This window comes from Siniperca chuatsi, linkage group LG2 (genome assembly GCF_020085105.1).
Source record: "Siniperca chuatsi isolate FFG_IHB_CAS linkage group LG2, ASM2008510v1, whole genome shotgun sequence".
Taxonomy (NCBI): domain Eukaryota; kingdom Metazoa; phylum Chordata; class Actinopteri; order Centrarchiformes; family Sinipercidae; genus Siniperca; species Siniperca chuatsi.
In genome coordinates this window covers 14,344,129-14,361,714 of record NC_058043.1, presented here as the reverse complement: position 1 = coordinate 14,361,714, position 17,586 = coordinate 14,344,129, and the positions used below count along the sequence as shown (strand labels likewise).

Below are 17,586 nucleotides of genomic sequence, written 5' to 3'. Positions count from 1 at the left end.
GTGACCTCTGCCTAACTTAAAGGTACATCTTGGGGGCATTTTGATTTGGGCAGAACAGGGAGCTATCGGTGACAGAGGAACTAATCCAGTCTTGCACAGATTAAGAGTATTTGTGGAGTGGGGTGTGTTGGCGCTGGCGCCGGGAATGGAACAGAAGGGGCTCCTATCAGTTCTCCAGGCAGGCTAGCCCTCAGGCCAGCGCAGTCCTACAGGAGTCTTTGTACTTCCCAAAGCCTCCACTTTCCTCTCACTCACTCTATATCACTTTCTCTTCTCTATTCTGCCCCCCTCACCCTCTTTCTATATGCTATCATATTTTCACTGCACCATCTCCTCTCTTTACATTTGTGAATTTGTGTTGTTTTAGTCAAATGCGAGAGTTCATGTGCCCACTTATTATCGTCAGGTGCTTGAACAGTTGCAGTATAATTTTTCAGAGATTTGCCACAGATTTGAGGCACATTAAGTCCATTCTGCTAAGTATAAAAATACATAAATGCTGCACATTTCAATATTGCACAACATATTAAAACTAAATTGTTAAAGTGCAATAGCACCAACAAGTTTTAATTAAAAAAGTGGTATTGTAGCACATCTGCACTTTATTTCTTTCCTGACTTTTTCCCCTTCTTTTTGTTTTTATTTTTTCTTGTTTCACTCACAGTGTTTCTCTCAGCACTGTCTCTGTCACATTGTTTTATTCTGGTAACAAATCCAACAAAGAACATCTCGTCAAACATTCATGCAGACAAAAAAAAATGTAATTTGACTGTTGAAGAAATTAGGGAGGTATAAAAGGGCCTCTTTTTGTGTCTCAAGTGCGCTATTTATTTATCTGAAAGGATGCACATTGTATCAATTTACACTTCCCCATTCACTTCGCCACAGGCTGGAGGGCTCAGAAGTTGAGAGAATTAATTACTTTTTTATTATTATTTATAAAATAATCTATCTGTAGAGAGGGAGCAGAAAAGGAGAAGGAGAGGGTGAGGGGAGGGGGGTGAGAGAGGCAGGGAACGCCCTGGAGCATTGTCCTTTAAACTAGGTCCTGGCTCACATTATCTCCCAAACCAGCACTCACACAACGTCAAACAACAAACGAACTCTGGGCTGCTGAGGACGCTGTATGCAACGAAAAAGAGGGAGGTGGGGGAGAGAAGAGAGAGGGAGGGATGGAGAGAAGCAGGGAGGAAGTCTTCTCTGCAAGGGTGTAAAGAGTATGTTCGGAAAAATAATGTGGCTGTTAAGATTTTTTTCTCAGCTCTTAAATTTTACACTAATTCAGACTCCACAAGTCTTGTTTAATGCACCTGTGTGCATACTGAGATGTGAAATTTAAAACTTGTGTAACAATCTGCCGCACCAGACCCCATCCAGTGAAACTCCATCAAATGTTGCATCGATAATAAGCTTGTCAATCCAAGACCGCATTCCATTAATGTCTATCAAGCTGTGTGCATGTTATATATATATATATATAAAATTCTAGCAAAAAGCTTCTTATTCCTCTCTGAGAGTAAATTCACTGGCTAAGAGTTTTTGTGCCAGAATGTGATATCTATAATCTTCTATCTATCTTCAATCTATCTTTTGTTTTACATAGCATGCAGAGACAGAAATATGTGCCGGTATCCAGCTGCAAATGTTTTTTTAACGAGCATATGTGACTAAGTATCACTTAACCCCTGAATGTGAAGTGAGAGAACTTTATGGGGACATCAAAGTGACAAAGCCATGCAATTAAAACTGACCCATGAATAACATACAATACTGTAGATGTGGGTGCTGAGAGGCTGAAGTGACTCCAACACAATCCAACCTGACACTTGAAAGATAAGTTCCACTCTATCTGTGCCTTCACCAGATTGAGAGGACAATGGTGAAACAGCATTGATTTTTGTTTATGGTGGTGTGAACACAAAATCTAACTCATACACAGCCAATGAGAACCTGACTACTCCAGAAGAGCTTACCTTCTCCCCTCCAGCAATACTCAAATCATTAAGACAGAATCCTCTTTTGGGAAGGACAACTGAAAGATGGCGACATCCTCACAGATGACAACACTTGTTAGACTCTAAAGTGGCTGACCCATCCTAATTCGTTAAAATAGCAAAACTGCAACAATGTCAATGATAAGAAGTCATTTTCTTTTGAAGAACTTTTATGAGCATGAATAATATTCGGGCCAGTTGTTGGCTATTCTATTTCATAAGGGAGCGATGTAATCAAGCTTCAATTAACCAATGACTAAAATGGACACATGCCCTCCAGCTGTCTCTCTCAGGACACTTAACAAGCTCTCCCCCTTCACTTTCAGCCACCACAAACCATCAAGACACGTTCTCCTCTCATCCTCCTCATAGTCTGCAGCTCGGCTCCATATGGGAGGGAGCATCACATGTGTCCAGCATGAAGAGAGCCATGAATCTCCTTCTTATGGATACATGTCACATGCTTTGTCCGCAGATGTGGAGGGGACGGGGTGGGGGTTTCCATACTGATAGAATTAACATGTGGAAATGACTAACCAGCCTTTATGTTTCTGATGCGCTTCGAGTGCTTTATATTTCCTGGGAGGCCTTTTCTAAAGATATGATTAATTTGTAGAATATGGTTAATTTTCCCTCTGTGGGATATTCCTGGCTTAGTGCATCGTTTGTGGACTGCTTGGCTCGCCCTTGCATTGCCTCTATTTTCAGCGTACGTGTGTGTGCACGCATATGTCCATTTGTGTGTGCATGCATGCAACTATATGTCTGCGTGTGCATCACCCCTGTGTAACCACCTCCATGATGGGCTAATTGGTTTAGCAGTCAAGGGGCCAAAGGCCAGTGCAGCATAGCAAAACTCAACATGAACCTGATGTTGAAAGGAAGGCTTCCCTGCTATAGGAGGGAAGCATGTGTGGGACAATTCCCTTTTTACCACCCCCCTCCCACACACACACACACACACACACACCACTTTCCTTTTTCACTTAAAGAAACTTGCAGCATAAGAAAACAAAATTCTTCACAGTGTTCTGGATCGCTGTGCTTCAGACTGGAGTAGCACTAGAGGTAATCTCTTCCATTTTAACATATTTTGAGACCTTCTTCTGACGAATGTCACATGTTATTACATTAATCTAAAATATTGAATTGGAAGCTTTTATGCACTATGAATAATATACACACTGTGATATTCAGGCAAGCCTCAACCTGCAGTATCAGCGGGCCCCTCAGTAAGGTTTGTGGAGCCTACTTTGTGTGGGGATCTGAGGGGATCATTTACCAGTTCCAACTCCATTACTATTCATGAGATGGGTAGGCTAGGGGCGAGGGATTAGGGACTCCCTTGGTGCTTGTTGTGCTGTAGGCTTGGGCTCAGGCCTCATGCTTCGGGACAGGGGCTGTCTGGCACGGATGGTGGGTCTATTATCACCCTGGGACCCTTCTGTCCCACAGCAGAACACTTACTGGCAGCGCCAGCTAATGGAAACAGTCTCTCTTGTTCCCTTTCTCTTTTTTTTAACCTCATCACCCTCCTTGTATCCTTCCCCCTGCTCTTTAAAAAAAAAGATGGGGAAGTTTTTCCCTTTCCCTATTTCAAAGTTGAAATGGTGTATTTCTATTGGCATCTTTACCGTGAAGTGCTAGGATGGCTCTATATTTGCAGGAAAAAGTACTTTCCCTCAACTCTGTTAATGCTTTGATCCTCAATTTTCCAAATTTCTAACATCCTCCGTTTCCCCCCCCCAGGTGATGAGTATCCTGAGCAACCCGAGCGCTGTACCCTCCCAGCCCCAGCACGACTTTTCCATTTCCCCCCTGCACAGCAGCCTGGATAGCTCCAACCCCATCTCAGCCAGCTGCAGCCAGCGCTCTGACACCATCAAGAGTGTGGACAGCCTGGCTTCCTCCCAGTCATACTGCCCCCCCACCTACAGCGCCACCAGCTACAGCGTGGATCCTGTCACTGCAGGCTACCAGTATAGCCAGTATGGCCAGAGTGAGTAAACCTTGCATTAACACTTACATACTGTATGTTTGTGTTTAGCTTGAGTTGTTGCATAAACAAGTGCTTATGTCTTTTAATGTGTCCAAATGAGAGCAGCTCATTCTTTTATATCCTCCTCTTAAGTTAATTAGATTCAAAAAGCCTATGAAGTGATGCCCAACTCCCAGGCAAGAGAGCCTCCTGACCTTTGCACCCTGGTGGGTGGATGCAGACACGTGCTCTTGATAAAGACCCCCCCTCACACCACCACCAACACCAACACCATCCTCCTAGAGAGCTGCCTTAGTCACACCCCACTCCACTTGGATGGGAAAGAGGAGAGGGCCACTTCAAAGAACGGCACACCCTCAGGGGCCACAGTGTCCTCTTGCCCACCTCACTCTCTCTCTCCCTTTCTCTGTTCTCCATCACACACACACATACACACACCCTCAGGGCAGGAAAGAGTTTGCTTTATTAGATTAGCATAATTGACTGATGCTGTCACAGCCATTCATAAGAGGTAAAATGAAGCACACTTCCTCAACAAGCTAGCCAGTGCCAGCTAGCCAACATTTGTTTGTATTTATTTGCAGCTTCTAGTAGTTATCTGGTGTGTTGTGCATCTACTGGTTTTCTTTTTTTTAATGTGTTTGTGTTGTGGTGCGTGAATGCACGTGAGCGTGTGCCAATCTGTCACGTTTTGTGTGTGCGTACCAGTGTTTTGTCAGCAGCAAGAAACTGATGGCAGTTCGGATGCGAGCTGATGTGAGGTTAATTAAGATGGTGATTGAGCACAGTAGATGGGTAATGAATGGAGGAGAGAGGAGAGAGCTGCTGTCTGAGGATGAAAATGATTGGCCATGTGGAGTGTGGAGGGCATGAAATCAGAGATGCCAAGTGTAATGAAGACTGGCACATAGAACACACGCGGGGACCCGTCTGAGTGACAGCATGGAGACTTTACCAGGATGCACATGCTCCGTGCCAGCGGTGTGCCAACCTCAGACAAGGGACAGGGGAGGGGTTTTTATCTTTCACTCTCTTTCTGTGAATTGTTTTTCATTTGACTCACTCGCTTCTGCCACAACTTATTTAAGCCTTAATCAGAGGAATGAAATGAGAGTGAATAGGACATATGTCTCAGGAATCTACCACCTGTCTGACGTGTTTTTTCTGTCTTTTTGTTTCTGTGTAGCTGCTGTAGACTACCTGGCTAAGAACGTGAGCTTGTCCACCCAGAGGAGGATGAAACTTGGAGACCACTCGGCCGTGCTGGGACTGCTGCAGGTGGAGACGGGACAGGCCTACTAAAGCCCTCGGGACACACCCTGCACCACTCTCCTCCGCCCTCTGCCACCCTCCTCCATGCTCCATCAAGTCTGGACTCCAACTCCAGCTCGCCTCTCTGCTGCTCACTCTGCAGCCCGGCCATGACATCAGCGCACAGACACGCAGCCTCGCTGTGTACCAGAGAAAGTGACGCTTGCGGGTGTGACAAGGCACTTCGGGGAATGGAACTAAACTTTTCACGCCATTGTCAACCACCAGGCGGCTCTGCACTCTCTCTTTCTCAATCTTTTGGCGTCTCTGCCTGCTCCTTGTACTCCTACCCCAGCCCCAAACCCTGTTTTGTTTTGCTCAGAAGGCCAGACAGGACCCCAGAACACCCAAGGATGATCGGCCGCCTTGGCCCGGGTTCCTGTTTGTCATGGCTGCAGTCCAGCACACATTTAGAGCCATCAACAACATGTACTTTGACCTTGCTGTTCATAGTAGTTAACAAAGCCAATATCATTTGAACGACTCTTATTCCTTTTTGATATTGTTAAGATTATTGTTGCTGTTATACGATTATGGTTAATGTGATTTATGTTGTTCTTTGATTCCATTCGTATCTCTTTTCTCTGTTAGATGTTGGTGTTTAAAACAGTGTGGGTGACTGAGATGATTTGGGAGTGAGTGTCTGTTGCGTGTGCATGTTTTGCGTGTCGGCACAGTCACACAAGAGAGGATGATTGTTTTCCAAGCTGCTGTTCCTCTCCCTGTTCCCTGAGCTCTAATGTTCGTGAGCGATTTGACCTTCCCACTTTCATATTCATCTTGACATTCCTAAAGAACTTGGCCACTCTGTGGGAAGTCTAGCTGGATGGATTCTGTGGGGAATTAAAGCAGCATTTTGGCGGCCAACAGCTTTCCCCTTCTAACTTCCATCACATCTTTAGCCGCGGTCCATGGGGAGGGGGGCATTGTTTGCAAAAACAGGATTGAGGAAATTAATGTATTTTGTTTAGAAATATGGACCTTGCCAAGGAGGGCTAACTCAATCACCCCCCCAACCCTCCACCACCACTCCTCCCAAATCCCATCTGCCAGGGAACCCTGTGTGACTTTAACAGTGTAAAGCAGATTAAATCACACTAAAATAATGTCAAAGCTAATTCACAATGACCCTTTCCATTACTAGCCAGTATTTCTGTTTTTATAGAGTAATTAACACATTTTGTAAATGCACCCTCAGTTGGTTTCCACTCTCGGACTAAATAAGCATTCCTCGAAACATTCCACAGGCTCCATCTACGAATATAGTATAAGCATTCCAACGCTTTCTGTTATGAGATTAAAAAGTACACAAGCTGTGCCATTCACATGCACTCTGGAAAATCATATAATCCAGTCAGTTGTGAAAGGGCACAGGTAACACTGATTGGCCCCCCTCTCTGGTTTGGACTGGAGCCCCCTCTAATCCTCTGCTTTGACGTACTCATTGAAATGTACAAAAAGAAGAAAAGATTTTAAGAATAGTGGATATGAGACATTTGTGTAGCACTCATAGTTGACTTTTGACACGATCCAGGGCCAGCTGTTCCTTTGAGATGTGTGTGATTTTTTTCATTGGCATCAGTGTGATGATGATGTACACAGAATTGTTCACTTATATCTCAAGACAGGATGTGGTCCTCAGTCGCCTATAGGAACTGAAAACTGTACAGTAGCTGGAGCAGATTGTGTATTGCTTGTTTATAAAGAGTATGTTTTATACTAAAACAAAACTATGTCGAGTGGTAGGTAAGCGAGGGATCTGTGGAAGTAAATGTTTGATTTGAGTTTCCTCAACTGGCTTGTTTCCTGTTGGTTTTGTTTTAATTGTATTTAATTGGTTTACTTGTTTTGACCAAAAGTTTTGTTTCTGTTTTGGGCCCAGGTAGGAATGAATTTGTATAAATTAGTCAAATATAAATTCCATTAAAAATGTTCCAATTAAAAATGTATAAAAGAGGATCAAACTGAGCTTAATGGAAAATGAAAGCTTGGTGACACAGATAGACTCCCTGGACCACAGGACCACTGTATATTTGAAAGGTGGCTGGATGAAACATAGTCATGTGTCAGAGCATTTTGAGGGTGTTTTTGACCACCTGATCTTACAGACTGATTATTAGTGCAGACCAGACTTGACTGGACAATGGACCTGAACACACCTGAACCCCCCAAGACTTTCGGTGTGGGAGTCTACCAACGGTTCCGCATGATGATGAAGCTGATGAAGACAGCCTCTCTGCTCTGGGAAAATGAATCGAGTCACATTTGATTTGTGGACCAATAAGACTTCAGGAGAAAAAGTCAAAGTAACGCTGACTCCGCACTGAATCGCAGCAGTTCCAACTGCTCCGCTTAGACGCCTCACTCATGTGTATATTTTAAAAAGGAAGAATTTTAGAATCGTCTTTAGTGTATCAAACTCATTTCTAACACTTGCGTCAATAAACATTTGGATATTTAAAGCATACAACTCCTTATCCCCCCTCCCGTCTGTTTGCCCCTTAACCTGTTTAGTTGCTTTCTGACATCTGTGCTTTGCTTTACTCCTTTTTCTGTTCCGCATGTGTGTATATTATCATGGTATAATTTATTCTGCTGTATGAAGTATTAGAGTAGTGGGAAACTTGTACTGGTATTTACTACCTTCAGCCTGTTGGTGTGTTTACTGTAACACTGGCGTAACTGTTATCAATTAAAGATCCAAAACTGATTCTGCCATTTGTCTCTTTTTCATGTGTGTGTTGATTGTTTTGCTTTTTTTTAATATATTCAATCATGATTCCAGTTTTACCATGCATGTGTGAAGTAGTGTGATCAGCCAATTAATCAAATACAGAAAATTAACATCAATCGACAGCTATTTTTATAATCATTCTTTAAAGAAAAAACTGAAATTCTTTCATTTCAGCTTCTCACAGTTGAGAATTTGCTGCTTTTCAGTCGTTGTGATTTGAATATTTCTGAGTTTTGGACTGTTGGTCAGATAAAAAATGAAAGACATCGTGTTGGGCTCTGGGAAATTGTGATGGGTATTTTTCAGTATTTTTTTTACATAATCACAGTAAAAATGGAATGATGAATGGAAAAAAAGCTCAGCAGATTAATTGATAATCAAAATAATTGCAGGTTGCCACCCTAGTGTGAAGTTTATAAGTGTACCTGTGCATATGCTGTATATATGCGTACATTAAGTATATGCACATTGCTTGTGCATGCGTGTGTGTGTGTCCTCTGTGTGTGTTCAAGTACACTATTGGAGCCAGCAGGCCACCAGTTACTGTTCCAGTGCTGGTGATGTGATTAGGGAGTGATGAGCTTAGACGTCCCAGACTCAGAGACACAGACTGAGAGCGTGTCTGCTTGCAGCTGGAGGAAGTCATTCATTCTGCCCACTGACCAGCAGTGCTCTCCTCTCTCCCGCCGCTGGCCGGGGAATGTTGTCTGCAAATCTCTGTGGTATGGTGTGAATGTAGGAGAACTAACCGGTGTGGTATGGAAGCATCCGCTGTGCGTTATATTACACGTCAGAACAGTTGAGCTCATTCAGTTTTTACCATCAGCACCGCTGGAGGTATGTCAAACACGCCTTAGGTATGTTCATTCAGTCCTGACTGATTTTAAACACATCTCAACATGTTGGATGTGTCTGCAGTCACTGTAGCTATAAAATGTCTACACATAATCTTGTGTAAATAAGTAATATAGCAAATCATGCCAAGTTGCGCTGTGAGAGATGTATTTACATTTTATATACCACAAAACAATAACCAATACTTCACTGTTCATTTGCAATTAAAAGAAACTAATTAAAGGCATCACTAATCAAGTATTGACATTATTAACATCAAATTGTATTAGGAGATAAATTTGATGCTAAATAAAGTAAGTACTCATCTGAATAAACTTCTCTTTAAACTGTTATCATGAGGTAACTAACATTCATATTTCATACTTTGTTAAATATTTGAGAGCTTTGAACAGCTCAGCGAGTATAAATAGACACAGAATATTTAGTATTCCCTTTAGATTTACAGATTCAAATCAGCTACAAACTGCAGTGTTATCACCACATTATATCATCGAGGCTCAGTGAAATTTGATGCAAATGGAAATTCTCTTCAGTGTCTGATTACAAAACACTTTTTAACTGTGTTAGTGGGAGCCTGAGACGCATGTCAATAAGGCAGGAATATGATCAATTACGAAATCGATTCCAAAGCAAATCTTGTATATGCGATCACTCTGAGGAGACTTCAGTGGATCCTCTCAACATATTTAATATGCATTGTTAAGTGGCTCTTTGCCTGCTTTGTGTCTTCTCTCATATATTCCTCTAAAAGTTTGTGTTCTGGTTGTCCAGATTAGACCTTGGCATGTGCTATGGTTGTCCCCTTTGCTCCAGCTTGTCTCCTGAGGTGCCAGCCCAAGAGTTTTGTCTCCCTCCGGTCTGCTGTCACTCAGACTGGACAACGTGGCAGCTCAGGCAGTGGTGTGTGGGAGAGCTTTGTGACACTTCCCTCATCTCCTCCTTTGATCCCTAATTGATTGACTACAGGAGCAGAGGATAAACAGAGCCCACAAGAGCCGATTCCACTCGCCTCTCTGGAGTGGTTTAGATAAAGTGCAGAGGCCCAAGCTCTCCGTTCCTCCTCTCCTCTCTCTATATGGACATGTGGCCATTGAAGGTGGCTCTGTGCCACGGTAGCTTAGCCATGGGCTGTGTCCTCAGGCCCGGGGCTTGCGTACTGCCCCTGTGCATAAATGGCTGGCGGTAATGGGTTTGTTTAGATCACAGGGATGGAAATGAAACTCCTGAGCCTCGCTGTAGAGACCAGGAGGCCGTATCGCTCAGGAGGCAGCGATAGAGAAGTCACAGCCTCAGCCTGGTCATACTCACTTTCAGATTGAGCCATGGAATACAGGCTCTGATTCAGATCTAATTTAGGACCAGGCTCCTGAACCTGGCCATGCTGTGATAAATAACCTGCTGCTGAAGAGTCGGGAAAGCCATGAAGAAGAAGAACACAAACGACCAGTGAGGGCCTTCAGTGAGGAAAAACAGGCCAAAAATGTCTCCATATTAAACATTTAATATGTGTTTGAAAACATGACTTTAGAATGATTTATACCAGATATGATAATTATATTCTAATTTTACAAATCTGTCTTCAGAAAGAGAGTTTGGAGCCGTGTGCAGGTATGCTAAGAAATGATTAAGAGATGCTCTGGGGGTCTTGGTTTTATTCTTTGAGATTATGTGTCACGGGGAGTAAAAAGCTCCCAGCTGTCGCCATGAAAGCACTTACAGTATAATAATCCTCCAAATCCTGTAATTATGCCAGCATACGCCGTGTACCTGAGCCTCAGCTTTGTGCTCGTCACCTCAAGGATCCCACTGACACAGACACAGATGCACAGCTTGGTGTGCATACATCTCCTACCCAACTGTGTGTTTTGCATAGGGAGAAAATCTTATTTTCAGAACATTTTAGGTATTTTGAATTTCATGGTTACCCCTCTCAGGTATTATAGATATACAATTTGTCATGTATAAGTAAAAAGCAACAGCTCAAATGTGGTATTGTCATAGCTTAAAATTGTCAGATTTATCACAAACTGTGCCCTAAGTATAAAATATTTTACCTATATTGCATTTGATCTGTTTACATTTAGTTTATGAGATATAACTTGACTTATTTGACCAATATTGTAAATAAAAAGTGTGCGCATGCATACATACACACATACACACACACACAAACCAATGCACACCTTCCCTATAGCAATTTTTTTTAAACAAAAGGGGAAGAGAAAAGTCCAAGTAAAGTTGTAAATCTAAGAAATCAAAGTGAGATAAAAATCACTGTGAAGCCAAGCTTGATTTACATTTAAAATCTGAGCTGTTCTCTCAAACTAATTAATATTAATAACAAAAATGGAAATGAGTGCAGTGGCGGCCCTAAGTGAAGAACAAGCTGGGTGCATTCAGTCAGGAGATTCATATATAAGCCCTTTCTCAGGAGAGGTGGGCTCTGAACAGGCGTGACGGCGGGGCATAGACCGCCATACACAGTGACAATTTTTCTAGATAATAGCCTATCACGCAGGATACAATTTAAATTAAAAAATGCAATTTTCACCTTGAAATGAACAAATGATTACAGTTTCTATACAAATTAAGGCATCCAGGCTGTGCCTCAGTACTGTGCCAAGGCCATGAAACCTGACATAATTACCATGAAATACATTTTCAAATATTTGTATTTTGTCCATTGCTTTAAAACATGCCACTCTGCCTTCTGTGCGTTTGTGATCTCACCTTCTGGGGAAAACACATAAAAAAGAGAGAAAATCATCAGAGATGAAAAGCTCTTCAACAGGAGAGATAAAAATGTGGAAAAAAACAACCTCCCATACACACAGTAAATCAGCGCAGCTCAGCACAGCGGCCCCCGGAGCTATCTCTAAAAGCCAAATTACTGCTCCTTATCTAAGGAATCATCTACTAGTTATCTGCTCCTGAGATAGGCTCCTCTCTCTCTCTCTCTCTCTCGTGCCTTGTGCTCATCGCTAGAAATGCTATTTATTTGTGATTACAGACACCCTTTGAATAAAAGATGTTTGTGTTTGAGATCCAAAGTTTTGGCAGATTCTGAACTCTTCAGATTCTTCAGAGAGGAGAGTATTGAAGGCAGAACACCTTATTTGGGCAAGGTTGCTAGGGGTGGTCTGCTGCAGAGAGAGGGATGAAAGTGTAGCCGATGGGAAATATGAGACAAGACCTCAAACATCTCTGACGCTTCATATCACATATGCTTTCAGAGTGGATTCATACTGAGATGAGGTGTCGAATTGACTTTAAATGCAGAACCTTATGTTTGAAACACATGGAGACAGGAAGTTCTGGCATGTATTTTGTAGAAAGCTGCCAAAAGCTGCAAAGTTTGGAGTTTTGGGAGTTTCTCTACTCAGAGATTTCAGTGCCCTTAACTGCGAGGAAAAATATGAAAGTAAAACATACTGTGCTTTAAGATGAAATAAACAAGGTATGTCCAAATATTGACATACCTTATAAGACCTTAACTAAATGGACACACATTTTCAGTGTAATATATACATTCGTACTCAAATCTTTACCTCACTCCTCTTGTGTCCACTTCAGTCTAATAAAAGCTCAGACAGTGATGGTTTTGCAATCTTAACATCATGGTCTCGTGTTTATTCTTAAAATGTTGAACTCCTTTCAAAGAATTCTTCCAAAATTAAAACAAACCAGGATGAAGCAGATCACTAGAATAAAAGAACATGACTCTTGAAAAATGTGAAGCTATTTCTCACCCCACTAACAGATTCTTAAACTTATTTTGAGCAAAGTAACTTTTTAAGACTTGGTGCTATAATGGCCGACTTGTTAAGATGATTCTTTTTTAAGCGCCTCCTTTCTCCTTCCATTTCTTACCTTCCCTCTCTTTCCCTCCATCTGTTGAAGTCCCTCAGCCAGAGAGGCGCACATCAGATTTCAATAGTTGACCTCTTAATGCTGAGGTCAGTGCTGCACCGGCAGCGATTTCACACTCAAGATGAAAGGGAAATGAACACTGAGGATGCTGGGGCTGACATGGGGCCCTGACCACGCCAGCCATTGCCACTCTAACTGCTTCACTGCACCAGGCTGGGAGCAAAGAGGAGCCAAGAAGGATGTGCTAAGATTGAGATTTGCCACCTGTATAACAATGTTTAAAGTCACTGACCTAAAACAGACATGCACTGATTGTTTTTCCGTGATGTCAAGACTCTGATAAACCTATTTGTACTATTGATTTCTGATGCAGCGCGGGAAAAAGAGAAACTAACAGAAGCTGACACACATCAAGCTACTCCACTAGTATCGGCAGGTCTGGAGAGCTGAGCTCCCATGTGACTGAAACTCCACCAAGACTCTCAGTGTCTCTACAAGCTACTGAACCCTGACAGATTTTTCTTTTCCACTCAATGAGCCTGGGCCATTTTAAAAGTCTCCCGATGCTTAGCGTCAGACTCCCGTCCTGCCTGCCCAGTTACAAGCGTTCTTTACTGGTGCATTTCTCCGAGGCCATTATTGAATGAACACTGAGACAAGGCTAGCAGTGAATGGACAGTTTGGTTACACCGCCGTGAGGCTTGAGCTCCTCAGAGTAATGTACCGCTTAAGTACCTGTCAGCTTTATAAAGGAGGGAGTAGACTGTGTAAATGTGTGTGTAAATAGAGTGTCAGATCAAGACCCCAGGGAGCGGAGGTGGGGAGTGTGCATGTGTGTGTGTGAGTGTGCTTGTGTGCATGTCTGTGTATGCTCTTTTGTTCACTGATGCATATGTGTGTGCATGTGAGTGTCACAATAATGATCATTTAACCCTCCTCAGCATTCCCCAGGGCTCCACGTTCCCCTTTCGACTTCATAATGCTCCAGGCTCTCTCTCTCTCCGTCTCTCCGTCTCTTTCTCTCTCTGTCTGTCTGTCTCTCTCCCCGTCTCTCTCTCTCCTCTGTCTGCTCCTCACGGCTGGGCACAGTTGGGGAGCAGCTCCTTATTCATTCATGAGAGAAGCACCGGATAAATAAAAAGGTTCATTACTGTGCTAAAGTGTTACTAATGACATGTACCTGCCACTGAGCACCTCCGAAAATCTAATGTGACACACTAGAATGGAAAATCTATTCTGCCGCACCAAGGCTTCCAATGGTGCTAGCACATACTCTATGGAAATTTCTCTCCGCTTGCCCTCCAATTGTGTCTCTCTAAAACCAATATTTACAATCCCATAGCCATTATGTCCTACTACGCCCTCTGTGCCTGCTGTTGCGACCTCCATATTAGCTGAAAATTGGACTTTGCAAACTTAGCAGGGGAGAAGACTCTTCTCACAGATGAAGGGGGGGGGGGCAGCACCAGGGGACTCAGCATGAGGCTCACGGTGCATCTCAACTCCCTGCTGCCCAACCCTAAAGTGACAACACCCACCAAATGCCAAACAAAAATACAGAAAAACTCACCATGCGGCATTCCATCATTCAGTCTCTTCAATACAGTCAAATTCACAGTGTGTAATAATCAAATTCTAAAAAAACATTAACTGACTCTTAGAAAGACACCTTATGTCTGAATGTTAATCATGAAAACTCTACTTTGTGTTGTTTCAGTTGAGATATGAGTTCTCTTACCGCTGAAATGTGTCACTTGATCACGTTCATTCAGCCATTGGCGTATAGGTTATGCAAATAAGCACTTAAGCAGTAGGAATGCTTTTGCAATTGTCTGGTTAATATACCGAAATGCAGGCTCAAAGTTTACTTGATAGGGGCTGAATGAGGATATAACACCCACAGCAAGAACACTTAATGTCTTTGATTCAATACTACTGCTGTGCCAACAATTTCTCTGAAATCCTGAAAGTTTCATGAAGATGTTATACTATTCAAATCAGATGCATATACTGTGTTCTCAACAATGGAAAATGTAATGGTTGTTTTATTATTCTGTCGCAATTTTATTTTATATATCATGATGATATATAATTAGATTATGATATTTTTGTACCACATAAAATCTAATACATGATTTGTTTTGTAATGTATCTCTGCAGGTTTATGAATGCAAATATTTGTAAATAAGGGGAATAAGCTACTATATATCCTGCTGTTATTTTGCAGACTTTTCACGTAAGTAAAATTACTAAAAAATCTATTCAAATTTATTATAAGAGTTACATAATACAATCAAAGTAAACGTTGCTGAGTTACTTTGCGAATAAGCAATGTTAAATTTAAGCTTTAATGTGACATTGTGATATTGTACATGTTTTATACACTATATGAGAAGTATGATATATAAGAAGTTTATTTGGCCTGCTTAATCACAAAAATAATGACAGAATCGTTTTCTTCTGATATATCTGATATATCATACTTCTCATATAGTGTATAAAACAAATATTGAACTCAAATTACATTTAACTTAAATTCAACAGTGTCTGTTTATTCGTAAAGTAACTCAGCAACATTTACTCTGATAGTAATATGTAACTCTTATAATCAATCTTTGCCCAGTAAACTAGCTATTCTGCTAGCCAACCAACAGTTGATTCGACAACTGCCCTAGTGCAAACTCATAATATTGTAACTAGATGGATGTTGACTGTGTTGTTTGCAAAGGTGATGTTACAGAGAGATACATATAGATTTCCTCTATATGGTCATACAGGTTTAATGCCAGTTTCTGATGCAATGCAAAGGAGCTACAAAATGTGCTTAACAGATGTGAAATTTAAAATGTACTCATGTACAATAAAGTAAAAAAGAGATAAAGTAGTTACACATGTGAACCAAGTTCCACACATGTACAAGGTCTTACAAAATGTCCTCCTCCTGCGTCCTCTAAATGATAAATACAATTTCCAACATAATTCATTTGCATACAAAATAAAGTATGACCTGAATACACAATATTATTACATTTTGTTTGCAGCTGTTATCACTTCTCATCAATCAAATAATTTAACCCACCCTCAGGAGCTTTACAGAAGTGTGAGTGTCAGCCAGTGGGTTTCTGTTGAAGCCAGCTGTGGTTGTTGTCCTCCCTCCTGAGCTAAAAGACTTGTTGCATCTTTAAGAGCTCAGTATCTAATTGAATCATGGGTTCCATCAGTGTCTCAGCAGAGTCTTAAATGACTGTTTGCTCAACATGTCTGCCCATTTCCACTGATTAATTCATATGAAGCCAAACGAAATGTTCTGCCTTGTTTGTCATGTTACATCCACGCCCGGCAGTCTTTCCCCTCTCAGAATGAAAAACCACTGAAATATAAAGCAGAGAATTCATATGTATAATAATATAATTCAAGAATTATATTCAAAATGAAATCAGATTTGCAGTGATATATTTCCTTCCTGAAAATTTCTAATTAGTTTTTAATAATTTACTAACAATTTGCAAGTACAATCTTATTATATAGTGTCTACATAATGTCTATACACCTACACATAAATATAAAAACCTGACAGAATAAGAGATTAAATGAGGTTTGCAGGTTAACAGTGGGACAACACAAAAGTGTACATAATCAAAATTCATCATTTCACACAATCCCCACGGTAAAATTGTATTCCAAATGAATGACTCCTACTTGAAAAAGTGAAATTGTTCACATCTTGTGTTTTTTTAACTAAACACCACTCACTGCCATTCATGTAGAAAAGGAGTAGAAAAACACCAGTGAGAATTTCACAAGGCATAGATAGGCCCCTATGCTGTGCAAATTTTACAATCACTGTTCTACACATTTGTGCACTGGAGTCAAACCTATTCCTTTTTTGTATACACATTGGGAACATGTGTCCTTGGCTGCATCCAATTGGTCAAAACTTATCTGGCTAGTTGTGATTAGACATGATGCAGAAAAAGGCAACAAAAATCAAGAACAGGAACAATGTAGGACCAAACGTCTTTCAAAGCAGAACAGATTTAACATCACTGCACAAATCTGCCTGTGTTGTAGTACACTAATTAAATGGATTATTCAGATTATTTAACATTAGTGATGCATGGACATTTGGTCAAGCTAAGGATAAAGACATCAGCTAACAGCAGAGGGAAATGAAAACAGCAAATCAAACCCAGTCCATTTTGATTGGATGTTTTCAAATAAGGCCCACAAACCATGATTAAACTGTGCTTTTGCCACACCTAAGTTGAACTAACATCCTACTGGTGGTGAGTCTGATCCATATTCAAGAGGAATCCCAGTGGGTCTGTGGATCAGACATGAACGATGTGTTTCTGTTTGAGCTCTGGATTGGACAGTTTGTCTCAGGGACAAGAAATGCCTCCACTGGCATGTGATTTCCTGTGAAAATAGTCTTATACAACAACAGGCAAACTTTAACTTTGAATTAATGTAGCAGGAGGCCTTCCAATGGTCTTATGGAGATGAGGTGTAACCAGCCAGCAAAATACTCTCCTAGTAGCAGCTATTACTGGTTGCATGTGTGTATGTGTGGTTTGGATGTGGTGTTGTTTTACATTCAAAAGCATGTGTTTATGTCATTGTGCTTACTGAACGAACAGAAATTCAAGTATCATTAGTCTCATAATAAATCATTGTATGGGTTAAATACTCTGTGGTGTTGTTATATCACAGACCTTGTGACAGCCACTATAATTATGTCCCCTCCCAATGCTTCCTAAGGGTCCTATAAACCACATTAGCCACTCTTAGCCAGGCAGATCATTTAAACTTATATGAGGGGC

At 41.4% G+C, this 17,586-nt stretch overlaps 1 protein-coding gene across 2 annotated transcripts in view; it reads left to right on the top strand.

Annotated features, from left to right (window-relative positions):
- Window positions 1-8,014, top strand: part of pax7a (paired box 7a) — a 46,940-nt gene extending 38,926 nt beyond the window's left edge. For both annotated transcript variants that reach the window (XM_044171563.1, XM_044171555.1), the window contains exons 8-9: window positions 3,744-3,993; window positions 5,180-8,014. In XM_044171563.1, coding sequence (XP_044027498.1) covers window positions 3,744-3,993; window positions 5,180-5,295 — 366 coding nt within the window. In that variant the 3' untranslated portion in view covers window positions 5,296-8,014. The remainder of the gene's footprint in view (window positions 1-3,743; window positions 3,994-5,179) is intronic.
- Window positions 8,015-17,586: the final 9,572 nt, after the last annotated feature.